This window comes from Cryptomeria japonica, chromosome 4 (assembly GCF_030272615.1).
Source record: "Cryptomeria japonica chromosome 4, Sugi_1.0, whole genome shotgun sequence".
Taxonomy (NCBI): domain Eukaryota; kingdom Viridiplantae; phylum Streptophyta; class Pinopsida; order Cupressales; family Cupressaceae; genus Cryptomeria; species Cryptomeria japonica.
The window spans coordinates 134373573-134391789 of NC_081408.1; the positions used below are offsets into that span (position 1 = coordinate 134373573).

Genomic DNA, 18217 nt, shown 5'->3' on the forward strand with positions numbered 1-18217 from the left:
CATAAAAGTAAGAAAGAATGCAAATTTCACCAGTGCTAAATTTTAAATCTTTAAAAGAATATAAAGTAAATGTGTTAATATGATAATTATCATGAAGAAAAAAATATTATTTATTTTTAAATTTTGATTTTAATTAATCTGTTCCATACATTAAATTAAACAAACCGCCTAAAAAGTTAGGTTCCACGGAGGTGTAGATGGAACAACTTGGCCGGCAAGTAAAAACGCCGACTTTGAAAAACTGACCTTTTTACATGGGCGTATATTTATTTTATTAAACCGCCACGTTTTATATGGCCGCCTTATTTTTTATATAAAGAAGATACGTAGGTACAATCAAATACTTTTGGAAAAACAAAAATCAATAAGCCATTATAGAAGTTTCAACAAATGGGTTCCGATTTTATTCACAGTTCTGAAATGGTAGATAATGTTTCTGAAAAGACTCAGTTTTACGTGGGATTGGAGAGATGTATTGAAGATTTGAAGGTGTATTTGTTCGACAGCCAGGTGTCGGTCGTCGGTGTGCATGGTATGGCAGGTGGTGGGAAGACTACTCTTGCATTGGCTCTATGCAATGATATACAAGTTAAAGGTGATATCCCCTGTAAATTCTGTTAATATTTTCCTGAATGTTTTAATCATTTATTTCAAAAGTCATTGTAATTTCCTGGGTTTTCTTTTCTCATGACAAGATTTTAGGTATTTATATAAAAAGAGAAAAGTTATACCAACCCTGTTCTTACGGTATTCGCTGAGATGCCTATTCGAATTGGAAGCTTAAAAACAAACAAAACTCGATTCAAAAACCGGGGAACATTTTGAACACATGCAGCCAATGGAATGTTTGTTACTCATAGCCTTATTTTCTCACTACAAAAACAAACCCAAAGAAAAAAAAGACATGACATACAGATTTTCCCCTCTGCAGCAAACTGGATCAAACTTTTGTTTATGTGCACTGTTTTGAAATCATGCAGAAATTCCTTTTATTTCTGCTATGCAGATAACTCGTTCTAGAATTTAACATAAACACGGGAAACAGGGGAGAATTCAACATAAAACAGGGGAGATGTGAAATTATGAATAATTATTCAACCTCTTAAATATCAAACATAAACCCATATATTTAAACTTAACTAATTGCCCTATTTATTTGAAATAACATCGTATAGAAAACACCTCTTGAAACAAAACCAAGAGAACTTTGTTGCATTACCTAAAATTTAATCTGTGTTATATATTATGGGGGTCTCTGTGCTACATGGTTGAGGTTAAAGGACATATTTTCATGTGTGTTAAGATATTCAGTCTAAAATACACTTGTTTTTTTCATGAATTTCAGATTATTTTCACAACAATGTGATTTTTGTCAGAGTCTCACAATCCCCAGACCTAAAAGGGATATTAGAGACTGTTTGGGAGAAGATAGCTGGAAGGAAAAGACCAGAGTTTAAGGATGTGGAAAATGTACACATGGAGCTGCAGCAGTTGATTTTGAGTCAATCTAATTCAATTCTAATTATTTTGGATGATGTTTGCTCTATAAACAGTTTGGAAAAATTATTATTTGAAGTTTCAGGATGCAAGACTCTCATAACTACCAGAGACAAGTCAATAATACCCACAAATTCCTCTACACAACTCTTTCAACTACCATTGTTGGGCCCAAAGGATGCTCTCTCACTTTTCTGCTTCTGGGCTACTGGACAGACATCAATTTCAAGTGATACAGATGCAAATATAATGCAGGAGGTATGGTGTTTTTTAAATAATTATTGTTTTGTGAGTTTAATATAAAACCAAATGATTATTCATTATTTAGATTTGTTATCTTTCAAGGACTGCTCATAAATTTTCTATGAATTGCAGGTGCAAGCAAAATGTGATGGTCTGCCACTTGCTCTGAAGGTGATTGGAAGTTCTTTGCATGGGGAACCCCACGAGGTCTGGAAGAACAAGCTTTCTAAAGGAGAATACATATCAGATTATGAGAAAAAAGGGTTATTTAGATCATTGCAAACCAATATTGACTCCTTGGAGGATGTAACCAAGGAGTGTTTTTTAGATTTGGCAATATTTCCACAGGACAGGAAAATATGTGCCGATGCACTATTGGACATTTGGGTTTATGTTCGAAAGCTAGAGAAGCATAATGCTTTTGCCATATTATCAGAACTCGCAAACAAAAACCTGTTAAAGTTTACAAGCAAATCAAGGTAATTGCCTTTCCTTTATATATTGTATCTATTGTTAATATATTATGTTTTTCAACACTAAGTTGATATTCTTGCACTTAACAGGGGAAGTAAACCAATCTCATATGAAAATGCTTCGGAGTTATACATTTCCCAACATAATGTAATGCGAGATTTGGTATCATATTTGGCACACAAAGACAATACAATCCACAGCAAGAGGTTGGTCATAACAAGGATGGAGTGTGGTTTGCTAAGTGAAGGGGAGTTGATTAATGATAGTGCTTTGGACACTCAAATTCTCTCTGTTCTCACAGGTGAGTTATTCAAAAACTTACACAATCATTTTGGCTATTTCTTTGAAATACTAAACCATTATTTTTGGTGTTCAACTTTGATATCAAATGGTAGAATAGAATTCAACTTCAAACATCGTTTTCTTCATATTATAAAGTTTACATCACTCCTCTAAGTAAACTCAACAACCTATTACAAAGCTTTGATATTCCAATCATTTGTTCACTGCATAAACTCAACAGCCTACGTAAACTATTGTTCTAACTGGATTTCATTGGTGATTTATATGCAGAACCTATGGAGGAAAATCACTGGCATGCTATTGATTTCCCCAAGACAGAGGCTCTGTTGTTAGCCTTCACTTCAAGAGAATATATTCTTCCCCTATTTTTGAAATCCATGAAAAAACTCAAGTTTTTGATGGTATTCAATTGCTGTACAAAGAAGGCAACAGTGAAAGGTCTAGAAGTCTTATCTTCGCTCCCTCAACTCAAGAGTATCCGCTTGGAGAGGCTGATTTCACCCCTTGGTGGAAAACAGAGCATTGAAGAACTACAGAGCATAGAGAAAATATCTTTGAGCTTATGTGAAGGATTTAGAACTATATCCACATTCGACACAACCAAGCTACAACATTTTAACCTAGACCACAGTAGTGATTTGGAAGAGTTGCCTGTTGAAATCTGCAATATGCCCTCTGCTCTGTCATGGTCTATTACAAACTGTCATCTGCTTCAGAATTTACCATATGATCTTGGAAATATGAGCCACCTAAGAATATTAAGGCTTTCGGCATTACCAGGCCTGAAAGAGCTTCCAGTATCAATTGGAAAACTTGAAGAGTTGGAATATCTGGACATTTCAGTATGTGAGCGCTTGAAACAACTTCCAAAGGAAATAGGGCAACTCAAGAAATTAAGGGAGTTTGATATGAGGGAATGTTCTCGTTTGAGAAGGTTACCCACAACTGTTTGTGAACTCAGTTGCCTGAAGCTTGTTGTGTGTGATGAGAAGATTGGAAAGCAGTGGATGAGGGCCAAGAACATTTCTATACCGGAGCTTAGAGTTGAGATTGTGGAAGCTCACTTTAGTTTGGATTGGCTTGATGATTAAATTATAAGAATAGTTTAAAAGATGAGAATATTATCAAGGATGAAATCGGGCTACAGACTAAATGCCTTCTCTCGGCTTCAGTGTAAGGTCTCACTATTCGGGTTACACTTCAGTTCTGATCATAACCTCTATGCCTATATTTTTAGCTTATGGGTCTGATTGATCATTTTGCTATGTTCAATGCAGTAAACATTCTAGAACGATGACATTTATTCCTCCTATTTTATCTATTGAATAGTAATGTTATCTTTGTTGCATCTTATCACTTTAAAATGAAAATGCCACCCCATATTTATCAATAGTGAAGCTGTGAGTTTTTATTCGTTATGTCTGGAAGCTGTCAATGCTTGTTCCATTTAATGTTATTTGTTTGTCTTTGTAATTATGATGTTTAACTCTTTCCGCTGCTGCTATCTTTGATCATATATTATGATATTTTCTCTTTCAACTATTTTTGGTGGCTGTTATTCTTTGTATTCTGATTTTGATTCAATTAAAAAAATATATTTATAAATAGGAAACTAGAAATTCACATTGCCATTCTTTGTAATTCTTTGTAATCTGATTTTGATTCAATTAAAAAAATATATTTATAAATAAGAAACTAGAAATTCACATTGCCAACATGTCATTTCTATAGTTTATAAAAAATTCTCTATATACAATTGTTGCTTTGGTAAAATTTAGTTTCAAATTTGCCAATGTTTTCTATCGGGCCTTCCAAATGTTTGTGTTTGCATTCCATTACTACCAACTTTGTGTTCTATTCCATTACTACCAACTTTGCATCTTCTTTGTTGCATCCATCACATGAAAGTAATTCATTGATCTATATTAATTATATTATTAATTTTCAACTCTCATTAGAAATAGCACTTTATTTTTTCTTTGTACACTGAGGTGATTATATATTTTTTAAAGAAGCATGCAATGTGTGTTGTGGGTCAAAAAGGAACGAAGTGAAACTTTAGGGAGTGTTGTAGATTTTTTATTAACAATAACTTTCTTTTCATTGTTTTGGTTAAATTTTGTTTCAATATAATTTTATATTTTCTTTTTAGATAAAAATTATTTTTTTATTATTCTATTTATTTTTTATTATTTAAATTTTGTTTTAATATAATTTAGGGATTAATGTATATAATGATTATAATAAATATGTGTACTTTTATTTAATATGAAATTGAAGAAAACATTGATCAAAGGATGAATTATATATAGAATGGGGTGAATTCACAAAGTTGGTTCCCACTTTTGCCAACGAAGGAATTTGGCGAAAGTGGGAAGTTCGATTTTCTAGGTGTTTGAGCGAAATAGGATTGTTCACTCGAACTACCCCTGGGAGTTCGAGCGAAACACATTACGGACTTGGGTTCGCTCGAACCGTGGGTGACTTTTGGGTTCAAGCGAACCCACTTTAATATTATTATTTTAAGGGGTTCGCTCGAACCCCCCATTCGCTCGAACCCTTTTTCAGTTAGGGTTTTTTAAAACATTTATAAATAGCGAAAGTGGCAGTTTAAGGGTCATTATCAAACTTGTCTTTTTCTGTCTGGTGGGGGTTGGATTGAACTAGTCGTCAGCATCACGTCACCGAGCTTTGTCTGCAGTAGCTAGCGTCTTTCATATTTCAGTTTTCGACCTTTATTATATCAAGTGCACAACATAACCCTTTTTTTGGTTTAATATTGTCTTTTTTAATTAAATTAATAAATAATTTGTTTATTGATTTATTTTTTAATTAAATAATTGTATATATTTATTGTTTTTCAAAATTTAGAAAAATGTTTGATAATTTATTGTTTTTCATTATTTTAGAAAAATGTTTGATAATTTAATGTTTTGACTAAAATGTGTCAATTTGTTTTTAAAATTACATAATTGTATATATGTATATTTTTTTCAACATTTTAAAAAATTGTTATGAAAAACATAGAAAACTAAGGTAGTAAATCAGAACTTAGAAAAACATTAGCAAAAAAAGAAAATTAGAAAAATGTCGCAAACGTAAATATAATAAATTAAACGTTAGAAAAATTAATAAATTTTAATTTAAATAAACATTAGAAAATTTAGATAACAAATTTAAACAAATTAGACAAAATAAATCCTCTACAATGTGACCCATTTTCACATCCTATTACACGCACAACATGACCCCTTAAGACCACATATGCCCTGATGACACTATACGTTCCCTTAGAAGGTCATAGAGGATCACAAATAACATACTAGTGTACATATGACATTCCCTTTAGGATCACATAGTGTCCTAAGGGGTCATACGTGGTCCTAAGGGGTCACACATGTGTTATAACACATGCGTGACCCCTTAGAATCACATATGACCCCTTATAAAATTGTAGTGTGAACGACATACCTCTTAGTCCATCAAATAGTGTCTTAACACATGCGTGACCCATTAGAACCACATATGACCCTTTATAAAATCCTAGTGTGAACGACATACCCCTTAGTCCATCACATAGTGTCTTAAGGGGTCGTATGTGGTCCTAAGGGGTCACGCATGCATTAACACATGCGTGACCCCTTAGTAGGTCACATAGGACCCCTTATAACATCCTACTGTACATATGGCATTCCCCTTAGGATCACATAGTGTCCTAAGGGGTCATATGTGGTCCTGAGGGGTCATGCATGTGTTATAACATATGCATGACCCCTTAGAACCACATATGACCCCTTATAAAATCCCAGTGTGAACGACATACCCCTTAGTCCATCACATAGTGTCTTAAGGGGTCATATGTTGTCCTAAGGGGTCACGCATGCATTAACACATGCGTGACCCCTTAGTAGGTCACATATGACCCCTTATAACGTCCTACTGTACATATGACATTCCCCTTAGGATCATATAGTGTCCTAAGGGGTCATATGTGGTCCTGAGCGATCACGCATGTGTTATAACACATGCGTGACCCATTAGAACGGCATATGACCCCTTATAAAATCCTAGTGTGAATGACATACCCCTTAGTTCATCACATAGTGTCTTAAGGGGTTGTATGTGGTCCTAAGGGGTCACACATGCATTGACACATGCGTGACCCCTTAGTAGGTCACATATGACCCCTTATAACATCCTACTGTACATATGAAATTTCCTATATGTCCTAAGGGGTCATATGTGGTCCTGAGGGGTCACGCATGTGTTATAACACATGTGTGACCCCTTAGTAGGTCACATATGACCCCTTATAACATCCTACTGTACATATGGCATTCCCCTTAGGATCATATAGTGTCCTAAGGGGTCATATGTGGTCCTGACCCATTAGAACCACATATGAGCCCTTATAAAATCCTAGTGTGAACAACATACCCCTTAGTTCATCACATAGTGTCTTAAGGAGTCGTATGTGGTCCTAAGGGGTCATGCATGCATTGACACATGTGTGACCCCTTAGTAGGTCACATATGACCCCTTATAACATCCTACTGTACATATGACATTCCCCTTAGGATCATATAGTGTCCTAAGGGGTCATATGTGGTCCTGACCCATTAGAACCACATATGACCCCTTATAAAATCCTAGTGTGAACAACATACCCCTTAGTTCATCACATAGTGTCTTAAGGGGTCGTATGTGGTCCTAAGGGGTCATGCATGCATTGACACATGCGTGACCCCTTAGTAGGTCACATATGACCCCTTATAACATCCTACTGTACATATGACATTCCCCTTAGGATCATATAGTGTCCTAAGTGTCCTAAGGGGTCATATGTGGTTCTGACCTGTTAGAACCGCATATGACCCCTTATAAAATCCTAGTGTGAACGACATACCAATTAGTTCATCACATAGTGTCTTAAGGGGTCGTATGTGGTCCTAAGGGGTCACGCATGCATTGACACATGCGTGACCCCTTAGTAGGTCACATATGACCCCTTATAACATCCTACTATACATATGGCATTCCCCTTAGGATCATATAGTGTCCTAAGGGGTCATATGTGGTCCTGACCCATTAGAACCACATATGACCCCTTATAAAATCCTAGTGTGAATGACATACCCCTTAGTTCATCACATAGTGTCTTAAGGGGTCGTATGTGGTCCTAAGGGGTCACACATGCATTGACACATGCGTGACCCCTTAGTAGGTCACATATGGCCCCTTATAACATCCTACTGTACATATGACATTCCCCTTAGGATCATATAGTGTCTTAAGGGGTCATATGTGGTCCTAACCCATTAGAACCACATATGACCCCTTATAAAATCCTAGTGTGAACGACATACCCCTTAGTTCATCACATAGTGTCTTAAGGCGTCGTATGTGGTCCTAAGGGGTCATGCATGCATTGACACATGCATGACCCCTCAGTAGGTCACATATGACCCCTTATAACATCCTACTATACATGTGACATTCCCCTTAGGATCATATAGTGTCCTAAGGGGTCATATGTGGTCCTGACCCATTAGTACCACATATGACCCCTTATAAAATCCTAGTGTGAACGAAATACCCCTTAGTTCATCACATAGTGTCTTAAGGGGTCGTATGTGGTCCTAAGGGGTCACGCATGCATTGACACATGTGTGACCCCTTAGTAGGTCACATATGACCCCTTATAACATCCTACTGTACATATGACATTCCCCTTAGGATCATATAGTGTCCTAACATATGCATGACCCCTTAGACCCACATATGACCCCTTATAAAATCCTAGTGTGAACGACATACCCCTTAGTCCATCACATAGTGTCTTAAGGGGTTGTATGACATTCCCGTTAAGATCACATATTGCAGATTTAATACTTTTATAATCAAAGATTTAAATATGTATGTCAAAGATTTAAATATACACGTGTTAGATCTCTCTATTCTTGAATTTTTTATGTATGTCAAAGATTAAAATATACACGTGTTAGATCTCTCTATCTCTCTGAAATATATGTTATCTCTAGATCTGAAATATATGTTAGACATTCCTGTTCTTGAATTTTTTTGAAAATGAAAATGATCTCTCTCTCTCTCTCTCTCTCTCTCTCTCTCTCTCTCTCTCTCTCTCTCTCTCTCTCTCTCTCTCTCTCTCTCTCTCTCTCTCTCTTTGCTTACGTATTTATTTTAACTTTATGACATGTATATTCCATGTGCACATGTACATACATGTTAGATTATATATATGTACTTTATGTTCAATGGACTGGACTGGATTATATATATATCACATGCACATGTTAGAAATACAAGTAGATATGCATTAAAATTTAAAAGAACATGTCCAAACAAAAGAGTATGTATGAAATGAACAAACTAAACTTAATAGGTCATGTATTGAATAGTTCACATGGTATGTGAGCTTCTAGGTATGTATATTGTAGTTAAATAGTTCACAACATGTACATGTCCTAATTACAAATGTCCTAATTCCATATTATATCAATTTTACAAATGTACATATTACATTCTAATTTAAATATGCATTTTTTAATTAAATTATTTTAACTAGTGGTCCTTACAAATTACATGCATTTAGAATTAGATGCAGTACCTTATACATACAAATTAAACATGCATTTAAACATGTACATGTACTTGAATTAACTTTTAATACATCCTAATTTGATATAATGTATTTAAACTTAAAAAATATTTATCCTTTAGTTTCAAAACAAGTTAAGAGATCTACAATTTATATTGAGTATTAATTCAATTCATGTGGGCTGAACCACATGTGTACTTTGGATTACTAAATATATATATAGTTCATACCACATCAAGTGGTTTAGAACGCTCTTCAATAACACTTAATATTTTGTCATGATCTTCACTATCTAGTCTCCACTTTTGAGACCACCCTCGACGTGGAACTATTTGAAGAATTAGGCCAACAACAATGACCAAGTGACTATACTGATATACCTTGTTGTCAATTTGGTATTCAGTGAAATGAATCCCATGTTGAACAATTTTAACTTGTTTGAAATATGTCCCTTGCACTACAATTGATTCTGCATGTACATGTATATAAGAAACGTGAGAAATTAAAAATTTCCACGTAAGCGATTTGTACATGTACATATTCAAATCAGAACTCAAACCTGTGGGAAATGACATTCCATCACTCATCTTCAGATTTCGATAACACCAGAAATCAAAGGAATGTCTTCAAAGTTTTCATCCTCATTTGAATCCTCGTATGTGTCAAAAACATCTAGTGGCACCATTTTCCATTCACTAACATATCCAAGCTCTTGGTTCTTGCAATCAACATAGTTTTCGAAAATGTATTCAGAACAAAAACATGAATAATCCCTAGTGTATAATGTCCATGGGCGATTATCTATACTCATGACACAACGCAAAGATCTTGTCCTCTCCATGCTCTTGCATCCATGCATTAATTTTCTATCCACATCTGCAAAATGTACATGTGTACAAGAATGTACATGTAGATCAAGTTGTTAAATTGAAACATTTGAACTAGGAACATTTTTTTTAAAATTAAATAAAATACTAAAAGAGAACACCTATCGGTTATCTCCCAAAACACTCTATATGGAATGGGTCTGTATGTTCTCGATGATGATTCCCCAGAATAATTAGGTTGCTCAAAGTGTTTCTTACACCATTCAACAACATCATGTGCATCTTCTATATGTTCTCCTGTGTACTTTATGTGATGCTTTCTTAGAGCATGTTTGATACAAGCTCCTGCACCATCATGTTCACCCTTTCCATAACCACTCTCAAAAAAACTCCAAACATGTGGTATTTTGTCATTTCGATGATATCTACATAGTGCATAAAATGGCCTCGAAGATTTGAATTGTGCTGCACATCCATCAGACCAAACAAAATGTTTAACTATTGTTATGCCTCTATCTTTCAAATATTCAAAAAACTTCTTAAAGCAATGTTGTACAAAAAGTGTGTCATGCTCCTTATCATCACTAATATAGAAGTGGTACTCTTTCTTAATGACACGATTTTCAAATGTACTATCAACACCATCCAAATTCATCTGTGCATGTCAATAACACACATGCACCAAAATAGTGATTTGCTTTGAAAAGTAATACTCTGATTGAATCTCTTTTTCATGTGCAAAAGAGTAATTCTCTGTGAAGTCAACTACAGATAGAATAGTTCCAAGTGGGAAAGTGTCTCTTAATCTTTTAAATTGTTCTGCTTGCCACTTGGCAAAAAAACCATGGCATATGTATGGTTTTATCAACTTACGAAAATTTTCCATAAATGTTCCAATAGGTATTTCCTCTTCTACATAATCTAGCCTTGTAGATTCCTTTCCAAATTTTGTTTCAAATTTTTTGTACTTGTAACTCTTGCAATTTACCATCTTCCTCGTGTCAGTATCTTCATCTCTCAAAGGCAATTTAGCCAAGTCCCCGCATGTTCCACAAATTCCTCTTATGCAATTTATTTGACCGGTTGCACATTATCATCTGATTTATCACATAAGATGGATGCTATGACTTGACTTGTTCATTTAGGAGGATCATTTTCATAACCATCACTATCTTCTCTAATCTTTTGAAACACTTGATAGTACAAGTCAAATTCGATGTGATAACGACAACAACAATTTTCGAAAACTTTTTTTAACTTCACATAATATGGCCTTAACCGTTCAAACATGGTTTGTCCAATCTTTATATGAGGGTTTGTTTTAGTAAACAATACATACAATTCATGTTTTGTTGTGTCTATCCAATGTTTTACATGGAGATCATAACGATCAGGACCAATCCTTTACTTAATAACATATCTACTATTTGATGAAGGATGAGTATTATCATTCCAAAAACTTGTCACAAAGTTCCTAACAACATCTTCAATTCTATCAGAACGAGGAGCTCTACACATAATTGCCAAATTCCCTTCTGAGGTAGTATCATCCAAAATCTTTCTCCTTTTAACATATTTAGATATTGTCCTTCTACTAAAACCAAACTCAGATGACAGTGAAGAGATTTGTCTTTTTTGAGGCAATCTTTCATTTACTAAAGATATCAACATCACTCTTCTTGAAATGGTCTTATCTAGTTTTCGAGATTTTTTACCAATGTTCACCAAACCTTTCTTAACATTATCAACAATATATTTTTGTGGCTGAGAAGTTTTCCTCTTTTGACTTGTTGTATCTATACCCAACAATTTCATTGGATCTATTAAGTCTTTATGAGTAAGTACAATTGATAACAATTGAGCTTTTTCTAGTGTAGTATCAAGATTGTTGAAATGAGACATTATTTCTTTTCCACTTTTATTCATTGACCTCCTTTTAGTAAGTCTAGGTTCTTCACTGAGATGTTTCAACTCATCCACATCCATTTCAAGTAAATGATCTAAATTTTTATAAGAAATATTTCTCTTCACCTGTTTAGCTAGATCCACAATATGCTCATCCATATCAGTGGTAGGAGGTAAGGAGCCTCACCCCTCTCCTTCAAAGGTCTCCATTGGTTCAACTTGGACAATCTCCTCCCTATGTTCATCAACTATATTGTGTTCTTCAACAGGTTCGTTTGCCTTGACTCTCGCTTCAGAACTCCCTTCTTCTCGAGCTCGTTCTACACATAATTTAAGAGTTTGTGTAAGGTTCTTGAATTAATTAGAGATTATTCAATTAGGTTTAAGAATAGGGGTGTGTTTGGCTTAAAGCTTTACATGTTAAAATTAGCCCATTCAATTTGGTTTATTAAATTTAATTACTTTCAAGACCTTATTGTTATAACTCTAATTAAATTACCTATTTAGGTTTAAAGTTCAATTTGTTCTTAGGTTAGGATTAAAGTTCAATCTCTAATTTAGAGCACTAATTTAACACAAAATAAAATTTTGATAAATTAGAAATTCTAATTTTGAAAATTAAAAGTACAAATATTTTGATGCATGCATACGATAAAGGTGACCTCATATTAATTTGTTATGGAACATAATGTAGGTGGACTATAATTTGTCACATGTGTGTATATTTAAGACCTATTATTGCATAATAGACCTCCTAATCTAAAATGTTTTTGCATGTACGTGAAGTCATATAAATAGTTCACCTAGATTATTCAACATGTTTAATAGGTTATAAATTTATGTCACATTTAAGACCTATAATCAATGTAATAGTCCTAATAGGCCTTATTATTAAAATCAATATGACCACGTATGAAAAAACATTTCACAATTAATATACTTAACTCCCCTTAAGATAGATATATTATGTGATATTAAAAGACCTATCACATGAAATTACTTGTACATGTAGATTAAATATTCAATATATATAATTTAGAACCTAGGAATTATGACATAATAGGTCTTATTAATTTATAACTTAATAGGTCTTATCTATTATAAATGGACTTAATTATATAGGAGAAAAATGCAATTACACAACAAGCAAGTTGATGGAATTTGAAATTTGCAAATACAAATGTATTATCTCAAATTAATTATGCTTTCCAATTAAAATGAGATTATTTAATCCTATTATTTCCAATTAATTTAATTAAGATTTTTTAAATTAATTTTCATTAAAAATATTAGATAAAAAATATTGAACTGATTAATTGTTACGTAATACATATTAAATTAAATAGAAATAAAATTAAAAATGCATACTTGCATCATGATATCTTTGTCTTCTTTGTTCTCGATATCTTCTTCCATTTCGGGAGAATAATTCCTTGAAGTCTTATTTTACCTTCTCTTCTTATTCCCCATGCTTTTAATAAAAACCTTCAAATTATTGCCCTCAAAATAATATTCAAATGTCTTATCTCATCCAAAAATGCGAATTATTTTAATCATTTGTGTGATAAAAAATGAAAAAAATTATGGACATTTATACGACTCCACAAATGAAAAAAAAAAATGAAAAATGCGTCGGCCAGAGTTCGAACGAAACCTGACAGTTAAAAATGGTCGGGTTTGTTCGAACATGACCGTTACAAAAAAGTATGGGCTAAAATCAATCCCATTGGTTCCAGTGAATGGGGGTTCGCTCGAACCCCTTATGGTTCGAGTGAACCCAATTCGCTCTAAGTACTGTTCATTTGAACCCTCCAATTAGAGGTTTCTCCCAAAAAAATTCAAAGTTTTGAAGAATTAATGACTTCGGAGCTCTAGTTCAAAGCACGAATGAAATAATCTTGATAACCCAAAAATATTAGATGGTAGTACTCAGAGAAAGTTTTCCAATGAGTATAATTTTGTTATATTTTGAATTTATTATGTTCTTGTTTTTTTAATTTTATGGAAAATTGGTTTTTCACTGAACATGAACTTCTCTGTTCAACGCATTGGAAAAAATAAGAAACTGATTCAAAAAAAATCTGAAAAATATCTATGCCCCTGGTATTGATGTCTTCTTTCTAACAAAAATAAATAAATTGAATTTTGATTTATATAGAACAAGTTATGTGTTCAAACGTAAACCTATGTCTGAAGTATGACTAGTCGGACATCAAAACTTTATAAAATGAAAAATATTGAACATATCACTATAAAACCAAATGCAGGCCCTGGATATTGATGTTACAAACCAAAATTCGAAAGAATTGAGTTTTTATCATTTATAGAAAAAAAGTTATGCATTTCGGGAGGCACATCACTCTTAAAAAATTTAGTTTGTTGTAAAAAACTACTTTTCGAGGGAGATGGAAAATTTTTAAAACATCCTTAAAAAAAATTTGAAAAAAATGTATATAGAATCTACAAACAAAATGCTAGAAATCACTAATTTACATCATCTTCAAATTTTTAATAGTTTAAAAGTTATAGTTCTCGGAAGTTGAAGATTATTTTAAAAATGTACATCTCAGTGTCAAAAGTGGCAAAAAAGTGGGAACCATTATTGTGAGTTCACCCAATGGTGTCCTAGAAAGATAATAAGGTGTACAGGAAAAATTTGTGTCTTTATTTATACTATTTTAAATGATTAACATCTCACTGTATTTCTTAAAGCATGATTAACATCTCACTGTATTTCTTAAAGCATGATTGTGGGACCAAGTGGTAACATATGTTATAGAGTCATACACTCCAAATGATATTCCAATTTGGGTCAATAATTGATAATTACCTATTATAATTTGACAATCTACAAGATACATGATAAATGAGACATTGACATGTATCACATATGCATCTTGAACTTTTTAAATATTAGCTAGAAATGGATGTCTTTTTTTATCAAATCGAGTAGAATTTGAGATAAACACTTTTAAACAAGATGTGTCGAATGAGACTCTAATCATTTATAGCATATAACACCTCTAGACACATCATAGCTTATAACACCTTTACACAAAAAATAGTGGATTAGTCTCTTCCTATCAAAAGAAATATGCTACATGCTCTAAGCACTATAATAAAAGAAATCAAGCTATATTAACAAGAGGTTGTCTAGAATGCATGTCTCCAATGTGTTGCACAATCTTTTATCTCTACATTCTAATATATTATAGAAAACTATATTGATTTTTTTTAACTATTTAATGAATTATTTCCTATAGACACTTAAAAATAATTATTTTAATTATTTTTAATTCCTCACATAATTAATTAATTAATTAATTATGTTAACTCAAATTCTCCTCAATATTAATTAATTATAATTAATATTTTCACTATAGTATGTAATTGATTTATAAATAAATCCCTCTCTTTATTCTTCTAAAAATTAAATCCTCACAAATCTTCCTCTTAGCTAATTAATTTCAACTAATTAGTTAACCTACATGATTCCTACAAATCATCTTCCTAATTCATCATTAACCTAATAAATTCTTCTAGAAATTCCCTAAACTCACTTAACCTTATTCTTCTAATTTTTAATTCCCTCCACTCATTCTCTCTCCTACTCAAATCCTCCTACAAATCCTATCCCACCTAGTCTTTCGTCTAATCCCCCTCCTAATGAGTTGCTAGTGGCTAATCATCATGATTAGCCACAAAGTCAACTCCTTGTCCCTTCCATCCAACCACTAGCTTTAAATGCTATTTTCCTAGGTGAATGTGAGATTTTCAAAATCTCGCATTCCTCTAGGCACCTCCTCTCCCAAGGAATTTTTAATTCCTTCTTATTCCTCCAATCCCCATGATCATCCCTTTTTGGAGAATTTTAAATTCCTCTTCCCCATTCTTCAACGAATGTCCCATCCATTGCTCTTCTCAAGGCACATTGGAAAGTCTTCCCAATGCACCTTGAGGAGTGTGGAGACAAGCAATGTCTTTAAGGCATATCTCTTGGTCTCCACACCCTCTCTTGGGCCTTGTGTGAGCTCACAAGAAATCCTAGCCCTTCATCTTGAATCCATCCTAGCCATCCATTCTTCCTCTCCTCTTCCTATAAGTTGAGGACTCCATCCCTTCATTCTCCATCTCCAAGTTTAGTAATCTTATGCTGCTAATTTGAGCCTAGAAAAGTCATCTTAGCACCCTTACCATGTCAAAATCATCTCCAATCCATACTTGATCACCTCATCCCTATCATCCCTCAAGATAAATCTCATTTGTGCACAACATTGGAGAGACATCCACATCAAGCAAGAAAAAGGAGCACATCAAGTGGAGCATCATCAAGGGGCGCCTTCACTTCATCAAGCTCAATCCAAAGGAGAAGGTATAAGGTTTATGAGGTATATGCATCTTATTCTTGTTTTTGTATAATTCAAGTTATGGCTTTTTTTTTCATATGTTTCTATGATTGATTTGCATAATTTGCTAACTATCCTACCTCATCAATCTTTTCCCCTCTTCATTTTGGCACTCCCGGTGGGACCAGATTCTGGAACTAATATTTTTGTGAGTTTTTGTGAGTTGTGAGACGCAAATTTTAGAACAACGCGAGAGACTACAAATCAGCACGAGCGACTCAGGTTTAGCGCGACAGAAAACTTGTTTTGACGTGAGTGCAGGCGCATCAGCATGGGCGAACACACATCGGTGCGACCGCATCCTAACATTTTAATTTTTTACCGCTCACTTCTAAAATTTAAAAATTTCACTCTTTTTCTATTTCTTTGTCGCGTGTGCAAGCATTTCGGTGCAAGCGATTCAAACCAATGCGACTGCTTTTTCAAAATTCCCGCTCTATTATTTAAATTTAAATTTTTTAATTTTTTTTGCCCGCTTATCTGCCAGGTGTTTGTTTCCAAAATTTCAGTGCGAGCGTAGGCGTTTTGACGTGAACTTAGGCGTTTCAACATGAGCGTTTCTAATCAGTGCGAAAGACAGGTATAAAGTCATTCTTTGTCTTATGTTGGCTGTCATTTTTGTTTACTGGTTCTATTTAGTTCAGCACGTACGCATGCGTTTCAGCGCCTACGTAGGTGCTTCAATGCGGCTGACTGCACTTCAATGTGTCCGCTGTATGTGCAGTATAGTAGGTACTAATCTCTTTTTTTTTATTTTTGCAGTTTAAATCGATCATCCAAGACCCAAAAAATTAGGAAAACTACTAATCCAGTTTTTTGCAGGTTGCCTAGCAGACTCAACCAAACATTGTGCTTTTTCTTAGTTAGGCACCTAGATGTTAATTAAAAGGGAATGAATCATTGTTTTATGTGTCTTAAGAAAAGCATAAAGGTAGGAGAGTATGGTCTCGTCTAGCTAGACGATCAGAAATCCAAACCCTCCAACCTTTTCTTGTTTGATTGTGTGTTTACCCATAGCGGGCCTGCCCTCCCAGCTTGCTCTTTGAGAATGTAAGAGGGGAACAACCCAAGTGAGTAAACCCGGACCTGGGGTTCCCAACTCACTATAATAAATAGGCCATTGAGTACGAAAGGGTTAATGGTTGGGGCTATATAAGAGTTCACTCTCACATTGGATGCTTAGTAGGATCTTAGAGATCTCAATCACGCATGCGTTACTACTAAGTTCTTGGTGTTTCATTGGGCTATAGGCCTCAATTGCACTTGCGCAACTATGAAGGGTAGTTCCTAACGGGAAGACTTACTAAAAACCTTGTTCATAGTGGCCATTCTAGTCATTGGTGTAGGAAGTCGGACCTCCGAAGCCGCCCATATTTTTACGGCCCTTAGTAGAGACACAAAGTTCGCCATGAGGAGTTTTCATGGGAATTGATGCTTGGCTGTCCCGGAGAAGAGAGTGTTGTGGAGGGGAGCCAGTGGGGTCAAGCATCTAAGTGTCCGCTCTGGGTAAGCATAGCTGGGAAACCAATTGGGATCCAATGACTATTATCCTTGCCAACCTAAAGAGTGTTGTACATGAGCATGAGTGTCTTTGAGATAATATGCATTTGATCATTGTGTTTGCTTTGTTTGATATGTACTTGCCAAGAGTAGACTAAAAACACCTCACTATTCCCAAACACTTTGCAAAAACACTTGTCAAGACACAAACATTTATCCAAGTCCTTACCCACAAAGTCCAAAATTGCGTCAAAACTCCATTCTTCCCATGTCTCATAAGCCCAAGTGAGAAACTAAGAGTCTGTGCTCTCCATCAAGGTTTAGATTCATCCTTTAAAACACCAATTATCATCAAAATCAGGGTGGTCATGTCCCTTCATACAACTTATCATTCGAGTCGATCCTCTATTGAGTCATGGTCATGCCAAGAATAACCTAGTCAT

At 34.3% G+C, this 18217-nt stretch overlaps 1 protein-coding gene across 1 annotated transcript; it reads left to right on the top strand.

Annotated features, from left to right (window-relative positions):
* The first annotated feature begins 361 nt into the window (after nt 1–361).
* On the top strand, nt 362–3922 carry LOC131055883 (probable disease resistance protein At4g33300). Its single transcript, XM_059219623.1, has 5 exons — nt 362–595; nt 1346–1755; nt 1873–2219; nt 2304–2515; nt 2788–3922. The coding sequence occupies exons 1-5, from the start codon at nt 391–393 to the stop codon at nt 3606–3608; spliced, it is 1995 nt and encodes a 664-aa protein (XP_059075606.1). The 5' UTR covers nt 362–390; the 3' UTR covers nt 3609–3922.
* Nucleotides 3923–18217: the final 14295 nt, after the last annotated feature.